A 23,435-nucleotide genomic window follows, 5' to 3' on the forward strand; every position below is an offset into this window, starting at 1 on the left:
AAATAGTTTCTCGTCTTACTGACTCGTCTTTCGCGTAAGAATATCTACAGAGGTTCTACAGCTACCTTAATTCTACACAAGAAAAGCAGGGAGATACCTATAGAGAAAGGGGTCAGACAGGGAGACAATTTCTCCAAAGCTATTCACTGCTTGCTTAGAAGAATTCAAGCTATTAAGCTGGGAAGGCTTAGAAGTAAAGATCGACGACGAATATCTCAGCAACCTTTGGTTTGCCGATGACATTGTTCTATTCAACAACAATGCAGACGAGTTACAACAAATCATTGGAGACCTTAACAGAGAGAGTGTAAGAGTGGGGTTGAATAATAATATTCAGAAGATAAAGATAATGATAAATAGCCGGGCAAAGGAACAAGAGATCAGGATCACCAGTGGGCCTCTGAAGACTGTGAAGGAGCACGCTTACCTAGGTCAACTAATCACAGGGAACCCTGATTATGAGAAGGTAATTCATAGAAGAATAAAACTGGGTTGGATCGCATACGGCAGACATTGCCAGCTCCTGACTGGAAGCTTGCCATTATCATTGAAAAGTAAGATGTGCAACCAGTGCATTTTGCCAATGCGGACATATGGGGCAGAGAGGTCATGTAATGCGCCGGTTAGATAACCGTTGGCCCATTAGGGTTACAGAATGGTTACCAAGAGAAGGAAAGGCAATCGAGGACGACAAAAGACTAGGTGGAGCGATGAAATTAGGAAATTCGCGGGCGCTAGTTGGAATCGGTTGGCGCAGGACAGGGCAATTGGAGATCGCATTGTAGGGACAGGCCTTCGTCCTGCAGTTGACATAAAACAGGCTGATGATGATGATGATGATGATGATGATGATGATGATGATGGTGGTGGTGGTGGTGGTGGTGGTACTGGTGGTGGTGGTTGTGCCCCCCCCCCCCTCCCCCCGAGAAAAAATCCTGGGTACGTGCCTGGACTGAATGTTGGATGAAGTAGTCCTCTGAGTGGTGCAGTCCTTATGGTTCGGCCCTTTTGCGCAGACACGCAGCTCCAAGAAGACCAGACAGCCCGAGAAGAGGCGTCGGAGGTAAGGGCTGGCGCTTTAGCTCGTTCATATCCGGCGTAAAGATGTGCACTTTGGAGTTCCGCCGCCAAGATTGTCTTGCTGGCAGTGATGCTTCTAATTTGCATGCTTGCCGCGTGTTCATATGAGCACGGAGTCCAGTCCTAACACAGATCTTGTGAGTGCAACCTACCGCATATGGCCAATATAGGTAAGGTGCGTGAGTATGCGGGTCCCATTGCAATATAGGCCAAGAAGCATGCAAAAAACACGCAGTGACGATATGCGTAAGCAGAACATGTATAATCGCTTCATCTATGGCTATGGCCTAAGACAGGAGAGTGTAAACTTTTATTTTCAAATCAAGATTCGAGTCCGGTGTCCCTTTAGTGGGTCTGGGCACCTGCCACGGACGCGGTTCCGAGACCTCGCCTCGAAGTGGCTTCCTGGGCTCGCTGGACGGCCCAGAGTTGTGCTGTCAAGTTCGAGCTCAGCACTGCGGTCTGAGAGCGCGAGCGGGAGCTGGAGGTGGAAAATACGGAGGGGTCGGCGCTGCCCGACTTGTTTGTTAAGTCCCGACACTCCCATAGCATGTAAATAAGTGTGGCAACCTCGCCACATCATGTGCAACTGTTTGTAGTGCACACGTCTGGATACATGGCGTGCATGAGTCTGGGGTTTCTGTAAGAATCCGTTTGTAATTGTCTGAAGTGTACTACTTGTCTCCTGTCTAGCCTAGCGTGAGGGAATGGATATACGCGTCTTTGCAACTGGTAGTGTGTCGTGATGTCGTGGAACCTGTTCATACAATCGTCTTACGCCCAGAGGTTTGCGGTAACCCGCGGGGGCTCATCTTCGGATGATGTTCGGCGTTAGGCCTCGAGCGACGCGGTGAGCCGCTTTGTTGGGGGTGCTCAATCCAGTGTGTGCCAGGATCCATAGCAAATGTCTTCGGTTATCGAAGTCGGCCTCTCCCTGGTGTATGGGATGTCGCTGAAGTGTGATACGCCTCTTGCGAGATGCGCTCATTTGCAAAATTGCGAATTGCCGTTTGCAAATTGCGGATCACGTATGTAGCTTTCGTTTGTGTGAGGGCCACTGCTATGGCCGCTTCCTCTGCCGCTTCGGCATGTGCCATGTTCAAGGTGACGCTCGTGAGGTGGTTGCCTCGGTGGCTAGTAACAGCCACCACGAAACTCTTCCTGTCTCGATAACGGGCTGCGTCTGTGAAAACCGCCTCCTTGTCGTTGGAGTAAATTTTGTTCATGTGTTGTGCCCTGGCTTTACGCCTCCCCATGTGGTGTGGGGGGTGCATGTTGCGAGGCAATGGGGTTGCGTATAGGTGCTCGCGTATAGTTCTTGGAATTTCTGCTTTGATGCCGCGCTGCGAGTGGTATGTAAGGCCGAGCTTTCCAAGCACGTGTCTGCCCGGGCGGGTCTTGGATAGGAGCTCGTGTTGGGACATTTGTTGTGCCTCCACGAGTTCTTCGAGCGCATTGTTTAAGCATAGTTCTAAGAGCTTGGTGCTGCAAACTCCTGGCGCAAGTCCCAACGCACATTTGTACGCCTTGGGCATGAGAGCGTTGAGCTGGTTTCGTTCCGCAGCCGTCCAGTTGTGAAACGCTGCCGTTTACTTTACTTGGGAAATGACGAAGGCTTGTATGAGTCATATGACGCGGCCTTCGCGCATGCCGGCGTGTTTGTTGGTGTTGCGTCGAATGAGCTGCATCGTGCTGGAGGCCTTTGCCGTTCTCTTGCTAAGAGCTTCGCCATTGCCGCCCTGATGTTCCATCATCAGTCCTAGTACCCTGATCTCGTCTAGAATCGGGATGGGTAGGCCGTTTGATGCTGTTAATTTGATCTCTTCCTTTTGCGGAGGGGGGGGGGGTAGCCTTTAGGAGGGCGCCCCTTTCTGACCGCCCTATATGGCAGCAGTTCTGATTTTTTGGCAGAGCAGGCAAGTCCCGTGCCCACGAGGTAGTTTTTCACGCATTGTATGGCCTGTTGTAGACGTTGCTCGATCGCTCCGCCGCTGCCAGTTGTCGTACAAATCATGATATCGTCCATGTATAGCGTGTGATGCAGTCCTTCGATGTGAAGCAATCGGTCGGGTAACCCCAGCAGGATGAGGTTGAAGAGCATAGGCGAGATCACCGAGCCCTGCGGTGTGCCCGAGCTCGCGGTGTTGATTTGATCTTACTCTAGATGTCCCGCTCGCGTGTGAGCGCTTCTTCCCGTGAGGAAGTCTCGGACGTAGTTGTACGTTCACAGTCTGAGATTTACCTTGTCTATTTGTAACAACATGGCATCGTCGAAAACGTTACCGAAGGCCCTCTTCAAGTCAAGCCAGAGGATGGCTCTCCTCAAGCACCCCGGATTGTCTATAATTTGATGTTTTAGTTGCAGAAGGGCGTCTTGCATGGCGAGATGTCTTCTGAACCCAATCATGGTGTGTGGAAATAATTCGTTGTCCTCGAGGTAATCTGTGAGTCTATTGAGAACCGGTGGGGGGCTCCATCAACTTGCCCACGCAGGACGTGAAGGGGATGGGGCGCTGGTTTTCCAGCTGTAATTTCTTGCCGGGTTTCTGTATCAGTATGGTATTTGCTTATTTCCATTGCTGGGACAGGAAAGCCGGCTCTTTTATTCTGCAATGCGTTTCGCGAGGCGAAATCGTCAGTAATTAAAGGCACCCAGTACTATACCGTGCTCTCTGCTTCCGATCACCTGCTCTCTTCTCCGCGGCATTCAAAGCCACTTCCTCCCTTGCGTTCTTCTCTGGCTGTTGACGACGATGGTGTATTGGCATCCTTTTTGAAACGGGGCGCAGACAAGCAGTCACCTTGTCTGAGTCACTAAGGCGGAAGGTTGAAGTGGCTCGTTGCAATGGCTCATAGCTGAAAATTGCGGCTTTTAGTGGAGTGATAAAAGAAAAATATCAGCAATGGCATATACCCCCGTCAGCGATGACTCATACCTCCTTTAATTGAAGTCACCCTTACAACACACAGAACAGCTTACGTTTCAACAAAGAACAAGCTCAGTAGAAGCATCCGAATCATCAATAAAGCATTGCATACCCCTCTTGGAAACACGCTTTTGACGGGGATGCTCGCCAAGCGAGAACTCAGTGTACGACCTGTGAAGTGGTGGTAGCAAAGCATTCGCCCACATGTATTGCTTTCGCCTGCGGAGAGGTTGCAACCTAATGTTAATGAGAAACGTCGTTACACCCGCTAGGCGAGAGTGCGAAGCCGTAGCTAAGTGTCGAAAACGAGCCGAAGAATCCAAACTGCGAAAACGGCAACGCCAGGATGCGAGACGGCAACGCACAGAGTAGACCGAAGCACGCAAGCAACGGCTCGCCGCACGTGTATTTCACTTTCCCACTCTTTATACACTGCAGAAGTATGAGCCCTGCGATCGTTTAACTGAATGCATCATCAAGTGTTCAACATGCTTTTGTCTTCGCGTGTTGCAGGAGGCTGACATGCTGCCAAACATTTTCAGGCATGCTATACATCCTTTCCTCTCGAGTCTTTTTGTTTACGTGCCCTTGTTCTTTTTTTTCTCTTACTCACAATTTTATCTAAACTGTACCGCTGTATACCTGTGCCGTTTAACTGATCCGGTAATATCAATCTCTCGCCGGCTTTTGAATACGTAAAAATTGCTTTGCCTACCCAACAAGACATGTTTCTGTCCGTCATGTAAGACAATGAACAGCACCGTCAGTAATGGCTCATCCGCACGTAAGTCAGAGGCTACAAGAACACAACATACTGAAGCGAACAGTGGATACCATTCAGAGAAATCATCAATACAACGCAAAGGAGAGCGTACGTTTCAATAAAGAACAAGCTGGAATTAGGCATCCGAATCATAATCACACATAAAGCATTCCCTACTCCCTTCAACAAATTCAAGTGTGGTTTTGCGACATCTTCTCTAGATTAACCTTATTTCACTTTAATTAAAACCAAGAATGGCGGTTTCGACTCGCATCAAAGGTCGAGTATTCGGATGATTTAGGACTGTCCTCAATAACTGTGTCTAATTTCCTTCACCTTAACACCAAACGTCGTGGACACGACTCCGACCAATGATCGTTGATTCGAGTTGATACAGTTCGGTCACCTCAATCCTAATTAAACCTGCCTGACGATGTCCGCTATCTTACATGATAAGCTTCGTTTTAGATAAGGTTGATAACGACCGATGGGGGTTTATAAGCGTTGATACTGGTCAGATAAAGTTTCACAACAGTGATGACACCGGGATGCGTGCACATGAGCAAGTGGCACAATGCCTACGCATACTTAGACAGCAACAGGAGCCGTTTCTGCGTGAATTTGTTTTCACCCTTGCTCTTGCTTTACCATCTAACATCTTGCATTATTTTACTAATTGTCACATAATGCTTCCTTTCACTTTAAATCGAAGGGATTTCGGAAGGTGTACGTTACTGACGAGTCACACTTGGTGAATACCTTTGCATTGCTTTCGGATGTGCTGAGTGTCCTCCTGAATTTTGCTGTAGTGGACACAGGCTTCATCTGGGTGCGAAGATTCGCTCCGGTATGTTTTTGCCCTAAGGCAACCAGGTAGAGCACCAAATAGGAGGGAAGTGTCTTTTGTATTATCGTCCAGATTTTCCCTAATTGCTTTCTTCTTACTCTTGTAAACATCCATAGTCTACTAGCACGCGCACTTGGCCCCTGTCTGTCTCAAATGTGTGCGCCACGCGGCAGTCAACTTAGAAATGACCGCGTCCAGAAGTCTTTCAACTCTCAACGAATGGAGTCGTATAATGGCGTACTTCTGCTGTTGTAATTGCTTGCGACGCAATATCACTGCCGCATGTTTCGGAATGCTGTTGAAACAAGCAAAGGTACCACCAGGTTATTTTCGAAAATGAGAAAGGCTTGTGTCGCCATAGTTACCCGTCCCAGTTGTACTAGCGAAGATAAACATAATAACTACGGGCTCTCGGAGAGCAGGAGCGGACCATAACGATAAAACTTTATTAGGACTCGTAGGCAGCTAAAGTCCTCATCGTCATCATCATTAGCAGCAGGTTATATTTATGTCGAATGCCCAGGACGGAGGCCTCTCCCAGAGATCCCCAATTACCCATATAGTGTGCGTGCTGATTCCAAGGTACACCTGCAAATTTCCTAATTTCATCACACCGCCTAACCTTCTGCCATCGTCCACTGCGTGTGCGTTCCCTTTGCACTCATTTTGGAACTTTAATGGTCCACCGGCTACTTGTGCTATGCATTACGCTGTCTACCCAGCTGTATTTTTTCTCCTAATGTCAACTGAAATATCCGCTGTTCCCATTTGCTGTCCGATCCACATCACTTCTTCTTGTGTAATAATGTTGTGGCTAAAATATCTTGGTTCCAATCGCTATGCGCTCTGTATAGCTTGTTTTTGCTAACCTCCATAATTCTGCCCAATCAATAAGCAGCGGGCGAATCCAATGATTGCACAGTATACATTGCAATGACAGTGGTAAGCTCCCAGTCGGGATTTAGTAATGGCTACAAGCCAATACTAAATTACTAAATTAAGTTATTACTAATGTCTTCAAGTCATTTTTATTTGTTTGCAAACTTCCTTCTCGGGACCGGGGTCTTTGAGATCAAGTACCTTAGATACACACTCATGCAGAGTCTCCAGAGACTGACTGGCGCTCATTGATTCTTGTTCCCTTTTCGGGCTACTGCCTTCTGTATGTTAATCTTCAACAGCACTCTTACAGTTCTTGTTTAACGTGCTCAACCATTTGTTGCAGTTCATACCCACTAGTGCTGAACTAAACAATGTCATCTGCAAACCGAATGTTTTTGAGGTACACCCCGTCGAACCTCACTAAAATCCTTCTTAGTCTAGCAGTTGGGACAATTCTTCTAAGCATGGAGCCAATAGCATTGTAGACATTGTGTACACTTGCCTGACCCCTTTTATGGTAGTTAATTTTTCACTTTTCTTATGGTGAACTAAGCTGGCGGTCGAATTTTTGTAGATAATTTCCAAGTATGCCTCCTGTACCCTTAATTTCGCAACACTTCCATGACTGCTGCAGTCTTTACTGATTGAAATGCATCTTTGTATGTGAAAGTCGCGTACATAGTGCTTCACGTAACCTGAGCCAAGCTTTAAGATCTGCAGATGCCAGATAGCTTGACCGCTCCAACGCAATGTTTGTCGTCGCTTGGAGATTATCAGGTTATTTTTTGGAATTGATAGTCTGTCTGTTCACTGTTCTGATTAAATACCATAACACCTAGTTTTATAAGACTAAATTTCAAACCTAAATTATTGCCTTCCCGTCCACAGATATTAGCCAGACGTTGCAAATCACTTTGCTTGTCAGCTAGTAACAGAATGCCATCTGCATAAAATAAACCAATGAACTGTTGCTCTACTACCGTACTCGCATGTTTGTATGAGAGATTAAACCCGATATAACTTCCTTTTAGCGCCCCGTCCATCCTAACTATGTACATCATAAACAGCAGCGGGATTAAAGCGCAACCCTGCTCCAATCCCTCATTGATATGAACTTTCTCCTCGCTCTTCATCCCTTCACATTCAACGCAAGCAGTTTTTTCTAGGTAAATCTATCTCAAAACCTGTAGACAATCGTCACCTAAGCCATTCCATTGCAGAATATCCCACAAAATGTGGCGGTCTGCGTTGTGATAGGCTCCTGTAATGTCTAAAAAGGCCACATACGATTGTCCTATTTCTGCTTTTGATATTTCAATGCACTGAGTAAGCAAAAATAAGTTATCATTTAAACGCCTACCTATTCTGAAGCCACTCCGAAGTTCTTCCAAAATGCCATTATTAGCTGCCCATGCTTGAAGCTTTAATTTCATTGCCTGCAGTGCTAGCCTGTGTGATGCGGGGAGTCGAGTGCCATCTGTTCGTGATTTAAGGAACCGAGCGGCGTCTCCCGCTCGGCTCGGCGATTGGCATCGGCCGTTGCCGTAAAGGCTCCAAATCCTCGCCTCTATAATTGCTATTGTTGTTCTTTGACACTTTTCTTATTTAGGTCTGAGAAGATTTAACATAAACGGAACGCGCTGCCGATTCTTTGTTCCATGAAATTTGTTGGTGGGTTGTCAGTCTCAAATGCCTTAGGAAAAATTTGTCGAAAAAAGAACGAGGCATGAGCGATTATATTGATAGAACGTTGTGGTAATAAACTCCGCATATACAGCACGTCATGTAGCAAGGCATTGCAGGCACAAAAATCTTATGCGAAAGTTATTCGCGAAGCACGCCACATGCACGATGCGTTTAGAAACTCACGGAATGCGGTTTCCGTTGGGATGCACCTTCACTGATTAAATTGACATCAATCTCTGAGAGTTCATGCACATCGCGTGGAGGGAGAAAGACAGATAAGCAGTCATCGACTTTATATGGATGATACAGAGTGATAAGACGTTATGGGGGTCTCATCATGGTCTGTATTAGATCGACGCGGATGGATCAGGTGCAAATAAGCGATCAAGGTTTCTAATGGTCGGGGCTATTGAGATTGAACCGAACAGGTTTGATACTCATCGGATCAAGTTTGATATGATTGGTAAGGACAAATAATAGTTGTTCAGGGTCGGGGGGGGGTGTTCGATAAGGGCTAGAAGGACATACAACCCTTGATAGGAGTCAAATGGTGATGTTGGTAACGACCGATAATGGTTGCTAAAGTTTGGATCGAGTCCCATAAAGGTAACAATCGATAAGGATTGATAGGGGTCGCATCCTGTCTGATAAGATTGATAACTGCCGATAATTCTGGTATTTATACTGAGTTTTTACCGGCCTCAACGAGTTTATAAGATTGATATTGAAAACGGGCAGCGCGCAGATGCGAAAATTGAACAATGTGTGCACATACTACGATAAGTGTAAGGGCGTTTCTGACGAAATTGCCGAATTACGAAAAGATGGGATTGTTTTGTACCTGTCACTTGGTGCTGGTGCGATGTCACAAGTGGTAGCAAGCTAGCATCGAATTTTGTACTTTCACTGCAGGCTCTCATAGACCGCAGCTCTTAGGCGCGCCTTCCTTCGTTGAGCCTTGGCCTCCCTCGTAACAGAGTGAACAAGCGCAGCAAAGGATCAAAGAGCGAACTTCTCGTCCTAATGCAGGATTGGTAGGACACTTTTTGCACTGCTACGATTATCTGAATATAGCGAAGATTTCTCTTACTGGGATATCAAGCTGCGGGTAAGTTGAAACCTATGTAATCGAGTTGACAACCTAATAGCGGCGTAACAATTGAATGGACATAGGAAAATCGGCTTAAGAATTATAACTTGCAAAGTGATATGTTAATCATCTATAGAAAATATAAGAGCCAGCGATGGGCCAAGTCCGCCAACCATTCTAGAATTGTTTTCGGGAGGTTGTCTCCTATCGTGAAACGTTGCGCAAGAAATGGCGGTGACGATGCACTAATTGAGTCCCAATGCAGTACGTGCTCCACAATTGTGGCCACATGTATGTTTCAGATTTGCTTTTACGCTGTTTGTATGTGCATTTTATTTCTGCACCCTAGGAGGGATCCGCCAGGGGGCCAGGGAGTGCTGACGTGGTTCAAGTCGGCTCCGTGAAAAGTTGCCTTGTCTGGTGGAAACAGTGCCGATTCATAGGAATAAGTGATGTGATCGCCTATCGGAAGACCCAAGGATCACCTGGATTACAATTTTATGACTGTAAGTGGACTTTTGGATGTTTTACGGCCACTTTTATGACGACCGCGTCTCCCACCTAGCTAAAGGTACAGCTAGCGTTGAACAAACGCGGCGGCTCGGCGGCAGCCGAAGCCCCCGGCATCCGCTTCGGAACCCCGCTGTGGAGGCACGAGGACCATGGAGGTGACCGTAGAGGGTAGAGAAATTACCCCCGAAGAACTGAGAACAGCGGATTGGATCACGAAAGTGGGAAAACATGTCAAGGAGCTGCAGGACCTTGCGAGAGGCGAGCGGCGAGAAAGCCAAAACAACGGCGAGTGGACGGAACGCGGAACCGCGTTCGGGGAAGGCAAGAAGGCGGCAGCGGCGAACGCCGCGTATAAGCAGCTGGGGCACAAGATCGCGGAGCGTTCAATTGCGTCGCACCTCCCGCGATTACCGCCGAACGACTACAAGATCATCCTTCGGCCGAAGAACGGGCTGGCGCTCGCAAAAGTTCCGACTACCAGGCTGAGTGCGGCGGTGCGCATGGCAGCGCAAATCCCATGGGTTAAGGGACAAGAAAAGGACGTGCTTATTGTTAACGACAAGCAAGGCACCCTGATTTTCAGCACCCCAGATATGGACACTGTCTGGAAGGTGACCAAGATTAAGTCTATCAAGATCGAAAACAAGGACTACGAAGTCACGGCGTACCTCGCGCCGCACGAAGACAACGGGCGAGGTGTGGTGCACGGCATCGACCCGACATTGACAATAGAGGAACTGACTGAGGCCTTCGGTAACCCGAGGAACCCGCCGATACTTGGAGTTAGGAAGATGGGCAACTCCAGCTCGGCAATCGTCACCTTCAAACACGAGACAGTGCCGAGGTGGATGTACTGTTATGGCGTACCTCTGAAGTGTGTGCTCTACAAGAAACGCTACGAGGTGTGCTACCAGTGTGGTGAGCTAGGACACAGATCGGACGTATGTGTCAGCGAACACGTTCAATGTCGGGGATGCGGAATGACGTCTCCACCTGAGGATCACGCATGTGAGCCCAAGTGTAAGTTGTGCGGCAAAGGTCACTTAACGGCAGACCGGAAATGCAAGGAAGCTTTCAGGACCCCTTATACGATAAAGAAGAGGCAATGGGAAGCCAAGCTGCGCTTGGAGGAGGAAGAGCGGAAGGCGAAGGAGGCCGACGTAGGAAGGAGCAGATGGGAAAAGAATCAAGGCAGATCCAGGAGTCCGTCAAGACAGCGGAGCATGTCGAGAGGGAGGTCGGATTCCTTTCCGCGACTGCCGCAGCGGCAGGAAGGGGAGACGCAACCGAAGGCTGGGCGGGGGAATCCGGGGACCTCCGGCAGCGCTGTCGTCAACAATCCAGCGAGATCCACGTCTCCGAACAGAAAGGTGGGTTGGGCAAGCAGGGCCTCCCAGGATAAACGCGATGAGGAAATGTTTCAGATTAAGGAAGAGAATCGCATGCTTAAAGAACAGCTAGCCGCGATGAATAGGCAATTGGAGGAGCTTAAACTAGCCCTTAAGCCTAATACAGCACATGTTAAACAATCGCAAGTGTCGCAAAAGCCAAATATCGAAGGATCAGAGGAGCAGATAGCGTCTCCGCCTCCTGCTAAAAAGAGGGCGAAGGAAATGGAGACGCCCATGATAGATAGGGACATAGAGACAGTGATAGACATGAAAATAGCGAAATTGGAGGAAAAATTTGAGACCAAGTCTGGTCAGGACGATGAATGGCGCAAGGCCTTCGAGGAACGCATGTTGGGGATGTTCCAAAATTTGACACAGCAGTTGCATCAGCGAGATAACAATCTCACAGAGCGACTGCATCAGAGGGATAATAAACTCACTGAAGAACTTAAGGCAGAATTTTCGAAGAGGGACCGGGCATATGAACAGCTCACCCAGCAAGTATTAGGAAATCAGCTAGTTGGCAGCCATGGCTCACAGATCCAGTAAAAACACCGTTTGGCAATGGAACTGTAGAGGCTTCACGCGCAAGCGTGCGGTCCTACAGGAATTCCTGAAAAACGGGGATCGACCGGAGCTAATAGCACTACAGGAATGCGGTAGAAAGGCAAAATTGTCGGGGTACAAATCCTACCTAGGCGAAGGCGAAAGCACGCAGGTGGCCGCCCTAATCAGGCGAAACGTCACAGCGGTGCAGCATGACACCGGGAATGCACAAATCGACCACGTCCTCGTAGAACTGGTACCGCGAAGAAAGAAAGATTGTAGCTTGTTTGTATTAAATGTGTACAGCTCTCCCAGACAAAGAAAATGCGACTTCGGGGATCTCTTCGCGACGACGCTACGTAAAATTAAGAACAACCCGCTGTTGATCGTGGGGGACTTTAACGCTCACCACACGGCATGGGGATATAAGCAGACTTCGATTAAAGGTAGGAAATTATGGGACGACATACAAACTCATAATCTGGATTTAATAACCGACCCGATGCAGCCTACGAGGAAGGGCAATAGTGTCGCGTGTGATACGACACCGGATCTCACCTTGACGGGGAGCGGCACTAAAGCCACGTGGTGCAATACAAACGAAGACTTAGGCAGCGATCACAAAATCATAGAAGTGGTGGTAGAAGGAGGCCCGACAACCTCCCGAAAAAGGAGGGTGGAGGCTGTAAATTGGGACTCTTTCAGGGCACTCAGGGGAGACCCGGCTCCCATCTCTAATATTGCAGAGTGGAGCGATGGCGTAGTGCGCACTGTTAAAGAGGCCACCGAAGTGGTGAAAACTGAGGGGGACAACGAAGCGGTAGACAGGAGATTAGTTAATCTCTGGAGGAAAAAGAAAAGGCTGGAGGACCGACTTCGACAGAGGAGATGGGATCGAAATATTAGGAAACAGATAGCGGCTTTAAATAAGGACATTGAAGAGCACGCCATCACGCTCACGAAGCAAAATTGGGGAAACGTATGCGATCAGATGGAGAGGAACATGAGTACCGCGGGGACGTGGCGACTTCTTCGCCACCTCTTAGATCCGGATAGCACAAAGTCAGCGTCAAAACAACAGCTGGAAAGAATGGCACATCAGTTTGATGGCACTAAGAAGGAACTCTTAGAAGAAGTTAGGAATAGGTACATCAATCCCGCCGGACCTGAACCCCTCCCGGACTACGCAGGGGAGGAGAATTCGGAATTAGACGCCCCCATCACACTGGCTGAGGTCAGGGTGGAGATTAATCGGCTACGGACTAAGTCAGCGGCAGGGCCGGACAGAGTGAGCAACAAAATGCTCCGTAATTTAGACGACAGCTCAATCGCCAACCTCGCAACGTACATGCAGGAGTGCTGGGAGACGGGGACGATACCGCAGGAGTGGAAACTCGCCAACCTCATTTTCATTCCTAAGCCGGGCAAAAAACTGGGCTTCGAGAACCTCAGGCCTATATCGCTCACCTCCTGCGTGGGTAAGCTTATGGAGCACGTCGTTCTGACGCGGCTCAATAGGTACATGGAGGACAATGATCTGTATCCGGACACCATGATCGGTTTTCGACGAAAGTTATCCGCATGCGACGTGATGCTGCAGCTCAAAGACCAAATTATAGACAAGCACACGCGAGACACGAAAGTGATCGTGGGGTTAGATGTGGCAAAGGCATTCGACAACGTGAGGCACGTGTCCATCTTGGAGAATTTGAACTCGCTCAATGTCGGGAAGAGAGTGTACGATTACATCAAGGACTTTCTTACCAACAGGAAAGCCACTCTCAAGATAGGGGAAGAATCTATAAAGAGCATTGACCTGGGTAACGTGGGGACGCCGCAGGGCTCGGTTTTATCACCTACCCTCTTCAACATTGCAATGTTGAAACTACCCGAACGGTTGGGGGAAATTGAGAATCTAAACTTTACCATATACGCGGATGACTTAACACTATGGATAAACAAGGGCAGTGATGGGCAAATTGAAAGCTCCCTGCAAAATGCAATTGACATTATCGAGGAGTACCTGAAACCCAAAGGACTTAAATGTTCGGCCGAAAAGTCGGAAGTACTATTCCTGATGCCGCCCGGAAAACAGCGGCTTCACCAAAAGCGCGAAACGGGCATCCACCTGTACGTCAACGGCGCCGAGATCCCCGCGGTCGACAGTATTCGCGTCCTCGGGCTGAGGATTCAGGCAAACCGGAAAAATTATGAAACGCTTGCTAGGTTAGAAGCCAGTTCAAATCAAACGTGTCGTCTTATCAGGCGAATAGCGAACAGGCACGCTGGGATGAAGGAGGCGAATCTCCTGAGGCTAGCACAAGCCTTTGTAATCAGTAGGATAGTGTACGTGGCACCCTACCTCAAGCTCAGTTCTGTAGAACGGAACAAGCTCGAAATTATTATTAGGAAAAGTGTCAAGGTCGCGCTCGGACTCCCCCCGAACACGCCCACCGGCAAACTTATGCAGCTGGGTGTGTCGAACACTCTCGAGGAACTGATTGAGGCTGCCGTTACCGCGCAGCACCAAAGGCTACTCGGATCTAAAACAGGTAGGAAAATTTTAGAGAAATTAGGCTACGAGCCCAAACATGAGCAAGTGCGCTCAGGAGACATACCCAGCCAGATCAGGGACAAGATAAAAATACCGCCGCTACCCAGAAACATGAACCCTGCCTTTCACGACGGCAGACGTAAAGACAGGGCAGAGGCATTACAAGTTAGATACACTTGTCGACAGGACGTCCTATATACGGACGCTGCGGAATATGAAAGCAAAGCGGCACACGCGGCCGTGGCGGTTAGAGAAGATGGAACACCGGTGGCATGCTGCACAGTCAGTGGCGTCGAGACGGTTGAAGCTGAGGAAGTAGCCATAGCCTTGGCCCTCAGCCAAAGGGGGGTAAATGTGGTCATCAGCGACTCCAAAAACGCTGTGAGAAATTACGAATCGGGGAGGGTGACGGAGACTGCCATCCGTATATTAAGCAGGGACGGAGGACCCAGGCAGCTTCTTCTGCTCGTTTGGGCACCAGCTCACCAGGGACTTAGAGGGAACGAGGAGGCTCATTCGGTCGCCCGAGGTCTTACTTACCGGTCGACCCCCGGAAGCTCCCAAACCACCGAAACTATAATCAGAAGAGAGGATATGCGCGCATACCATGAAATCATAGCATACTACAGACTAAATCGCCAAATCTACCCGGGAGCGGACAGAACGCTCAGTAAGAAAGATCAGGTTATGTGGAGGAAATTGCAGACGGGGGTTTTTCCAAACCCCGTACTCTACAGCAAGTGGCATCCAGGGGTGTTCAGGTCAAAATGCAGGTTCTGTGATGAGGCAGCCAATCTGGTTCACATGGTGTGGACATGTCCGGCTAAACATAATAGCTCGCGAACTCTAGAATCCTGGGAGGCTTTGCTCCGCAGCCCAGACCCCAACGTCCAGCGGGACATCATCAGTCAAGCCCTTGCTGCTGCTGCGTCTCAAGGCATTCCGGCCGACGGCTAGGGGCGAAGGGGGAGAAGGATTTCTCTTCTGACGTTCATTGACTGGTGCTTTTAATAAAGTTCTTCTTCCTTCCTTCCTTCTGCGCCCTATGTGTTGTATATTGGAATGAAAGTCCCCCTGACTGTACAAATGGTTACACGCTGCTCAAATCACAGAATGCAGATATCTGCGCTTTATGGGAGTATGAATGTAGTGTTATCTTACGCTGTCTACCCCCTTTCTTTCGGACCGACTACACGGGAGTTGCCCGATTCTCGGCTGCTAACTCGAAGCAAAAGCTAAAGCTGAACTGCTGCCTGTTTGTTCATGCCTTTCATTTGCTGAGAATAAATTTTATGCTTAAGCTCGGAAAGTTTTGAGCAGTGCTCCGTAGGGTAGGATGGATGTAAATGTGTATCGCCTACAACGTCTGCATTTCTCACCCTCCTTGGTCGGGTGGCCTCCACCGCCGCGGCTGTCCGCCAGGTGGAGTGTGCCACGAGTTCGCCAGTCTCCCGATCACGTGTAGCCTCGCAGATGAGGATTCCTGCTTCCCCAGGGAACTCAAACCCCGCCGCCCAGTGCATGAGGCTCCGAGCATCGCCTCGGAGCCCACTGGTGAATGGGGATGCCAGGAGTGTCAAAGGCCAGCCCGTCAGTTAACCGGCAGGGTTGTTCAATGGCGTAAAATACATGCTGACCCTGGTCCCCGGCTGGCTTGGCCCGGCTTCGTCTTCACCTGCAGAGAGATCCACAAGAAGCACAATTTATTAATGATAGCCTCAACTTCAGAAATAGTGTTTAAGAGGGGTATTGTCTACGCGGTCTCAGCCTGAGGCACTTTTTCAAATAAAACCCGTTAGAAGACAGTGCACGCTTTCTGGGCAGAAGCTCATTGCATCAGAAAGTGCCAGGCACGGAGACAAGTGCGCCGAACATTTTTGTAGTTTATTGCACTGGTACTAAAACAGATCAACGAAAAATAAAGAAAGACTCCTTTTTTTCATGCCAAAGTGCCATAAGGAATGGCAAGCACGGCTGTGTAGTTTGGAATAAAATATGAAGGTGTTCGTCCACGTTCGCCGGCGTCCGCGCTATTTCGTTGTCGTCTTGTTGGCCATTTATCCCTAATGTAAGCCTAGGCTCCAGACAACTTGTATATAACACACAGGAAGACTTGTATACAAACAAGATTTCAGAACAAAAAATGAGCCCGCATGCATCACTTTAGAACTCGGATTCGTTCTCCAGTGTATCCAGTGGCGCTGACTCAGCAGTTAGGAACCTTTTATTCACTTACATCAGTCTCTTGATAGCAAGAAAACTTATAGTTCAGCAAGTTCAGAAACTGAAAGAAAGTTTCCGCTTTCCGTAATCGATTTTTTGTCTGCGAACGCTTTTATCATGTCCCAGTCTTGTAGCCTTCATGTTCCCAATATGGCTCACTGAAAAAAAAACGATGCGAGGCCTCAGAATAAATATAGAATATAATAAGCCTACTTGTAAATAAAGTGTGCTTTCTACCGGAACGATACAACCCCGAATCGTTCTTCGCTCTTCTGTTAGCTCATTTTTCCTTCTATTCAAGGTACTGGCGCCAAGTGATAGCTTGCTACATAAATGAATTTTGTCTTCCACGCAGTGTCCATCTTGGCCGCCATGCAGTGTCCTGTCGATTTAAGCAGCGGTTATCTCTGGGTGATGTTGCGCTCTTAATGGTCGAGGTCGCTTTGCCCTTGATCCTAACTTTTCGGTGGATTCATACTTCTTGGATACCGAATTACGCTTTTCTATATTTCGTTTTATTACCTTGCTCCATCATATAAGTGGTTTACTCTGTCCAATTCAATTCTTTAGCCGCGTTTGTCTTACCTCTAGTCGCACGTCATCTAAAAGCTCCTTGCTTCCACGCCGGCTTTATAAAGTGCATCTAGTTATTTCGTTAACATTTCGGCAATATCTATCAGGTAATTATTATACTCTTGAAATTACTGAACTGCTGTTGCCTTTTCTCCTGTGTTTGCATATTTCCCAAAGCTTAAGGTCACATGTGCAGCGGTACGACCTTCCCAGGCAGGAGTCCGTTGCTAAACAAAAGCGACATGGGAGAATAGGACTGGGAAAAAACAATAGGCATGTCCGAATATTTCTGCCGGGAACCAAATAGACCATCGCTGGCTGGCCAGAATAAATTGCGGTGGCTTGTTTTTGCGGCGCCGTGTCTTCAGATTGCCGACCCCGCGTGACCGAGTCCAGCCATAACAGGCACATAGCAGGGACTCGTTCATTGATGAGTGTGACAAGGTCCAACGCACAGCAATTGGGGTACCGCGAATGCAGGAACTCCGGGTTTATTACATTGACATTCCGGCCCATTCGTTCATACTGCTGCACTGCCACTTGCACGTAGACACCATCACTGACAACTACGTTTTAATTTGTTCAGCCGTAGCTGTTAGAGAGCTTCCTTGCAGAGCTCTAACTGCCACCTCTTGAGCCAAAGCTCGGCGATGATCTGCAGTGAGCGGCAATCGACAGCTGCACCACCTCACGCCTTCGTGTTTATCAAGCCGGCATTCTATCACGGCAGTTCTCGGTATGTGCATGTGCACCACTTGCAAGTCTGTCAAGTCACGACTGCACACATCGACTGCAATTAGCCGTACCTCTCGTCATCAGTCACTGGTCCGAATCTGCAAGCTTCACTCAGTCTGCCAGTCGATTGCTAAGATGAATGACCTTGCGCGACGACAATGCGCAAGGAAATCGCTGGGTGGAACGTAGCGCTCTTGCTTACTGTACGGTCTCCAGCTTTCCTTCCATGAACCGGGACACAGGTTTTTGTCTTACTGCTGGTGGCATCGCGGCCTCTCTAACAAGCTTTACAGGGCGCGAATTCTGCTCTCATCGACTCGGAGACGCCACAGGCAAAACATCTGCACTTCGTTAAATTGCTATCACGTCGAACTTGACGTGACCATTGCCCGAGTTCTCACGGTAGGCAGCACACTGACCGTCCATCGAAGCGCTTCGTTCATTGTTCTTGTGGGTACCTGGCCTGCACAACATTTATAAGAGCAACCATGCTGCGCAGTCCTTCAGCCTGATAGCCCATTTTACAACACAACGTAGGCAATTAGCATAAACACCATGCTCATGCAAGGTGCGTACTGCCAGGTGACCTGCTCTCGTTGCTGCAAATGGCTCTAGGCCTACGCCTCCAGGACAACCAGTGCAATATCCTGACTAAACGCTACGGCGTCCCTCTGAATCTCTGTACATGCCTCGTACCTCATCGCAACTGGGGCTCGTAGCACCAGTATGCTTCTAGGAGCCCTAGACAATGGCACCTTTCGCCTGTAGTACTAACGCTGGCTCAATCATCGCACTGTAACACTGCGATCCTGACGACTACAACCTCAATGACCTCTTCTGCATAGTACGTGATCCGCCACTGCGAGACGCCTGACACGCAGCTTATTTGATGGCGCTAGACTACTACGCTGAGATAACATCCTTTCCACAGATGCAATATTTATTCCATGTTTTGAACATACCACAGCTGGTCAAAGCCTAGCCTACAATCGTACGTTTGGTACACCGCGGAGCCTGCACACCAGCGAAAGGAACCAGATAGCAGTCATGTCGCGCTCCCTGTCTTAGTATTCTGTCGGACTGATGATAAGCCCTGCGGTAAACCGTTACAACTTTGGCAACAGTGAGAATATTCAGACCCTAAGGACAAGCGCGCGGCAGTTGAGCTGACCGCACCCTTTCTCGCTGGTCGCCAAGGGCCGCTACACCACACAGCCGTGTGCTCGTTTAACACCTCAACCCAGAAAGAATGAGCTGCAAGGTGAGCTTCTAGCCACTCTCAACTTTCCATACCCGTGCGACCACTCAGGATCATGGGACGATGCAGTGCAGCCTGTCTTCAGCACCAACCGCGTACTTGGCCCCTACGCATGGTTCAAAGGAAGGCCCGGCCAATGCGCCTCTGTCCTTGGTATCGAGTCGCACGCAATTGATAACGAAGATGGTGAACTCCTGATGGTGCTTACAAGGAGCCAACCCGACAATTCAAGCAGATGGAGCGGCTCACACCAGGCGACTCATCCATCAGCGTAAGCACGAAGATCCAGCCTGCGGTGTGTCATGCCCGCCGCGAACCCCTCCCCCTCTCAGAGGCGACGCCCTGTGCTCGTTCTGTTCACGCAGAATAATTCACGTACAGAAGTGTATGCCTCGACTCGGCTGTCAACGCAAACATGATGGGCACCAGGGGTGAGCTGCGCGCCTTCTAGCCTTTATTATCGTATTTGCTTCCATCAACTTGCCTTGGACAGTTCACCGAAAACATAGGGCGAAGGCCACAGTCATAAAGGCTGTTTCTTATGCGAAGCATATTACGAGAGATCAACCCAGCTCCTCAGGCGCGGCGGTGTGGCCTTTAATGACCTTTGACCCCATGCCATACCACGTGACACCGTGACGTCACGACAGAGGAGAAACGGGGCTCCAACTCGCGTTGTCGCTCGCGGCGTCGCGTCGGTATATAAACAGCTGCGCTTGTTTCTAGTTGGCTTTGGTTCAACTCTTGCAAGATGGGCTGGCTGGGAATCGAACCAGGGTCTCCGGAGTGCGAGACGGAGACGCTACCACTGAGCCACGAGTACGATGCTTCAAAGCGGTACAAAAGTGCCTGTAGTGAATGCGGTGTTGCCTTAGAAACGAGCTCTTTCTAAGGCTCCGGCATGCGTAGCTTGCTCAGGCGCACATTTCGTTGCCGCGCCGAACGCTGCGTTGCTCGACGCTCACCGCGTCTAATGCGGGGCGCGTAGTCGCTGCGCCGTAGCCCATTGTTTTACACTCCTTGGCGGGTCGACGGGAACGCTATCGCGTTCCAGTCTTGAAGACGAAGCAGAGTAACGCATGAGTTGTTTCTTCGTCTAGTCGAACCAAATATAGCCAAGCAACAGCAGTTCACCAGGCTAAACAGTGGTTCAACAACTAAAATAAAGGCTAGTATGCTTCGCATCCTGGGCTTAACCTTAGCTAAGCCACAGCCATTTTTTTTTATTGCGATAGCAATAAAAACACAAGCTGGGTTCAGGAAGCGACGCACAGGCACAGGGTGGCAGGAGGCCCCGGTCGGGTGAAGTCCTGGTGGCTCGGGTCCGGAACCCGACAGCCCGTCTTCAACGCAAGCTCCGGTGGTTGACCTCCTCCTGGCGCCGCTTCCTGGAACTCTCCTGGCGTCTCCCCAGCGTCTCCTCTGCGTCTCCCCTTTCTGCCATCGCACCACGCTCTTTCTTCTCTCTGACCGATTAGGCATTCTCGGATTTGCTGTCTGACGCCCCGTGGTCTTTCCTAATTGGTTTGCTTTCCTTCTTTTAGTTGTTTTTCTTGCGCCGCGCGTTCGCGTGCAGGACGCTCTTCGGCGTTGTCGTTTTTCTCCTTCCAGCACGGAATTGGCCTGGGCGCGCGTACTCCTTGTCGTCTGCTCCTGACCGTCCCGATCACCGCACTATGTCGCGCACCATACATCACATAAGCCCCCTTTTTAACAAGTTTTTCTAAAAAAAACTGCCGCTCAGTGCGTGACATAGTTCACGCATGCTTGGGACACTACCATCATAGTCCGTTCACAAGAACGCACTGTAAGGTTTTATGCACAGTTCACACAGTTGTACAGTTCACTTAGCTTACAGATCAAAGACAATAACGGAAGACACTAATTTAAAAACACCACAAATACTCTAAAGAATAAAGACTATAGCATCAAAGGCTATTACAACACACTCTATAAACCATCAAGCTGAAGTCACCAATTCCGAGGTCAAAAGTCCGTGAAGAGCCATAAGCGAAGCATGGGCTACTTTAGGTGACCCTTTCCCACATCAGGCAGACCAGACATCTGTCTTCTCGGTCAGAGTGCACTAGCCAGTCCGTGACTATATCGTTCCTGGCATCAAAGTCTTTTTGTGGCGTCGACCAATTCACTGCCTGCGTTCTAAGGTAGTGAACCGTAATACGTGGTTGCCGCATCAGTGCCAATGGTCGAACCACACACGAGGGCATGAAAACACAAAGGATCTTCTGGTTCCTTAAAGCCATAAGTTGGTGGGGTACACATGCCTGAGCCCTCCCAAGTGCACATAGGGTCGCAAGCAGTTGCCTTTGTTGAATTCAAGAAAAACAGTAGGGACAACTCAATACTTTTTATTGAAACCAAACCTGGTTCCTCAGGAGCCCTGATATCTTCAGGTCCATCTTGACCCTGGCGCAAACACTCCGATGTGCTATGTTTAGCCTGTAGGAGGTTCTCAGTTCTAACTTTAATTTTCTCAAGCATGCTTGTGCATGGTAGCTCTGAACCTTGTACAAACCAGTCATCGCCTGCGCCGCGCCCACGCAGCACTGGTTGAGGTACGGAAGCGCTCTTATTCTTGTCTTGTGACCTAACATCAGTATATTTGCCTACAATGGCATGATCACAAGTTGTCTCTCCTTGAGACACTTTTTGCTCGCCAAGGCCTGACCTCATGTCGGAGGGAACCCTCGGGTCAGCGCTGCACTGCTGTGCTGCGTCCTCAACCGCAGATCTTGTCCCTTTGGGGCAAGAATCCGTGAGTGATGAATCTAGGCATTTGATACTAACCCCCGTATTCAGAAATGCATCCTAATTTGAAGCCCATGCTTGACTTGATTTAAACAACGCCTGTTGTCAACGCACCAAAAGAAACGGTATGACCGTCTTCAGCGCGTTCGCACCAGGCGTCATTTATATCAAGTCAAGCATGAGCTTCAAGTTAAGTTGCATTTCTGAAGACGGAGATAAGGCGTACCTCGCGAAGCCCCTCCTCCAGACGTGCCCTCACAGCTGCCTGTTCTGCCACACGCCTGTCACACTCCCTCCGAGCTTTCGCGCATATTACCAACCATCTGTCTTGCACCTACCTGTGCAAGTCTGCCCCATGCAAACCCAATCGCTGGGCGATGGTGGCTAAGTCAAACAAACTAATTTCTGGCTGTTTCATGCCCAATTATGCGCCCTCAGCTTCCGCGACTTTCAGTCATAATTGTAAATTTCTCTCCTCCAATGCAAGTTCCTCCCTCGTAGCCTAGCACTCCTCTCCCTGTTGTTCTCACGCACGCACTTCCTGCTTGTTTACCCATGCCCTCAACTCCGCACCTTCTAGCCCCATGCGTTCGGCTAAGGCTGAGATCCCCACTGATAGCCATAGTTCCTTGCCGGTAAAAAAAAATCCAAACGAACGGTTTGTCCTGTAGCGGACGCCAATTCGTGATGCCCAAATGTTGGGGCAAAGGTTCGTGTACTCAAATGTTTTAACGGTTTTCATATCGGAGCAACCGAGAACCCAATTGAGGACAAAGCCGTTGGTTTGAACACACACACAAACATTTCATGGAACTAAATAGGCCTAAAATAAATAGAAGAAAATAGGAAACATAAAAGAAACACTCAAATAGACATCATCGCAGAAATAAACAGAATTGGGGCTAGAGTGAAGCTAACTAGTGCGCGACTCCTGGCTTGCCACGGCGGCAGGGACACACAACAGTCTCGACGCGGTGACGCTGCGACAAGCTGACGAAAGGAGTGGCGCCAGTCTCACCAAAGGTCGTGGTGTAAGTTGGTTGACCGGGCGACCGAAGCTGGCAAGCTCTGGTCGGGAGAGGTGAAGCATGAGGCTCGGTGGCACGAGCAGACGGCGGCGGCTTTCTGGCCGGGCAGCTGGGTGTAGAGCTCGGGCCCGTAGCCCGACTGCTCTTGTCCTGCCCACGGGCACAGAAGCTCGAACGCCGGCGTCGGGCAGCAGGTGACACGAAAGACGGGAGCGGCGTTCTGGCCGGGCAGCTAGCGTAAAACTCTGGCCCGCAGCCCGACTGTTCTCGTCCTGCCCACGGGCGCAGAAGCTCACCGACCTTGAGGAGCTGACGGCATGCTCGGGTTGACGGGTGACGCACAGGAACAGGTTGGCACGAGGCCCCGGTCGGGTGAAGTTCTGGTGGCCCGGGTCCGGAACCCGACGGCCCGTCTTCAACGCCCGCTCCGTTGGTCGACCTCTTCCTGGCGCCGCTTCCTGGAACTCTCCTGGCGTCTCCCCTGCGTCTCCTCTGCATCTCCCCTTTCTGCCAGTGCACCACGCTTTTTCTTCTCTCTGGCCAATCAGGCATTCTCGGATTGGCTGCCTG

At 49.5% G+C, this 23,435-nt stretch overlaps 1 protein-coding gene across 1 annotated transcript in view; it reads right to left on the reverse strand.

Moving 5' to 3' along the window:
- LOC135920720 (uncharacterized) overlaps positions 1-23,173 on the reverse strand; it is a 45,984-nt gene extending 22,811 nt beyond the window's left edge. Inside the window, exons 1-2 of the mRNA XM_070540397.1 lie at positions 22,856-23,173; positions 15,659-15,954 (exon numbers count right to left, since the gene is read on the reverse strand). Of these exons, the coding sequence (XP_070396498.1) occupies positions 15,659-15,816 (158 nt within the window). The 5' untranslated portion in view covers positions 15,817-15,954; positions 22,856-23,173. The remainder of the gene's footprint in view (positions 1-15,658; positions 15,955-22,855) is intronic.
- Positions 23,174-23,435: the final 262 nt, after the last annotated feature.

Source organism: Dermacentor albipictus, chromosome 6 (genome assembly GCF_038994185.2).
Source record: "Dermacentor albipictus isolate Rhodes 1998 colony chromosome 6, USDA_Dalb.pri_finalv2, whole genome shotgun sequence".
Lineage (NCBI taxonomy): Eukaryota > Metazoa > Arthropoda > Arachnida > Ixodida > Ixodidae > Dermacentor > Dermacentor albipictus.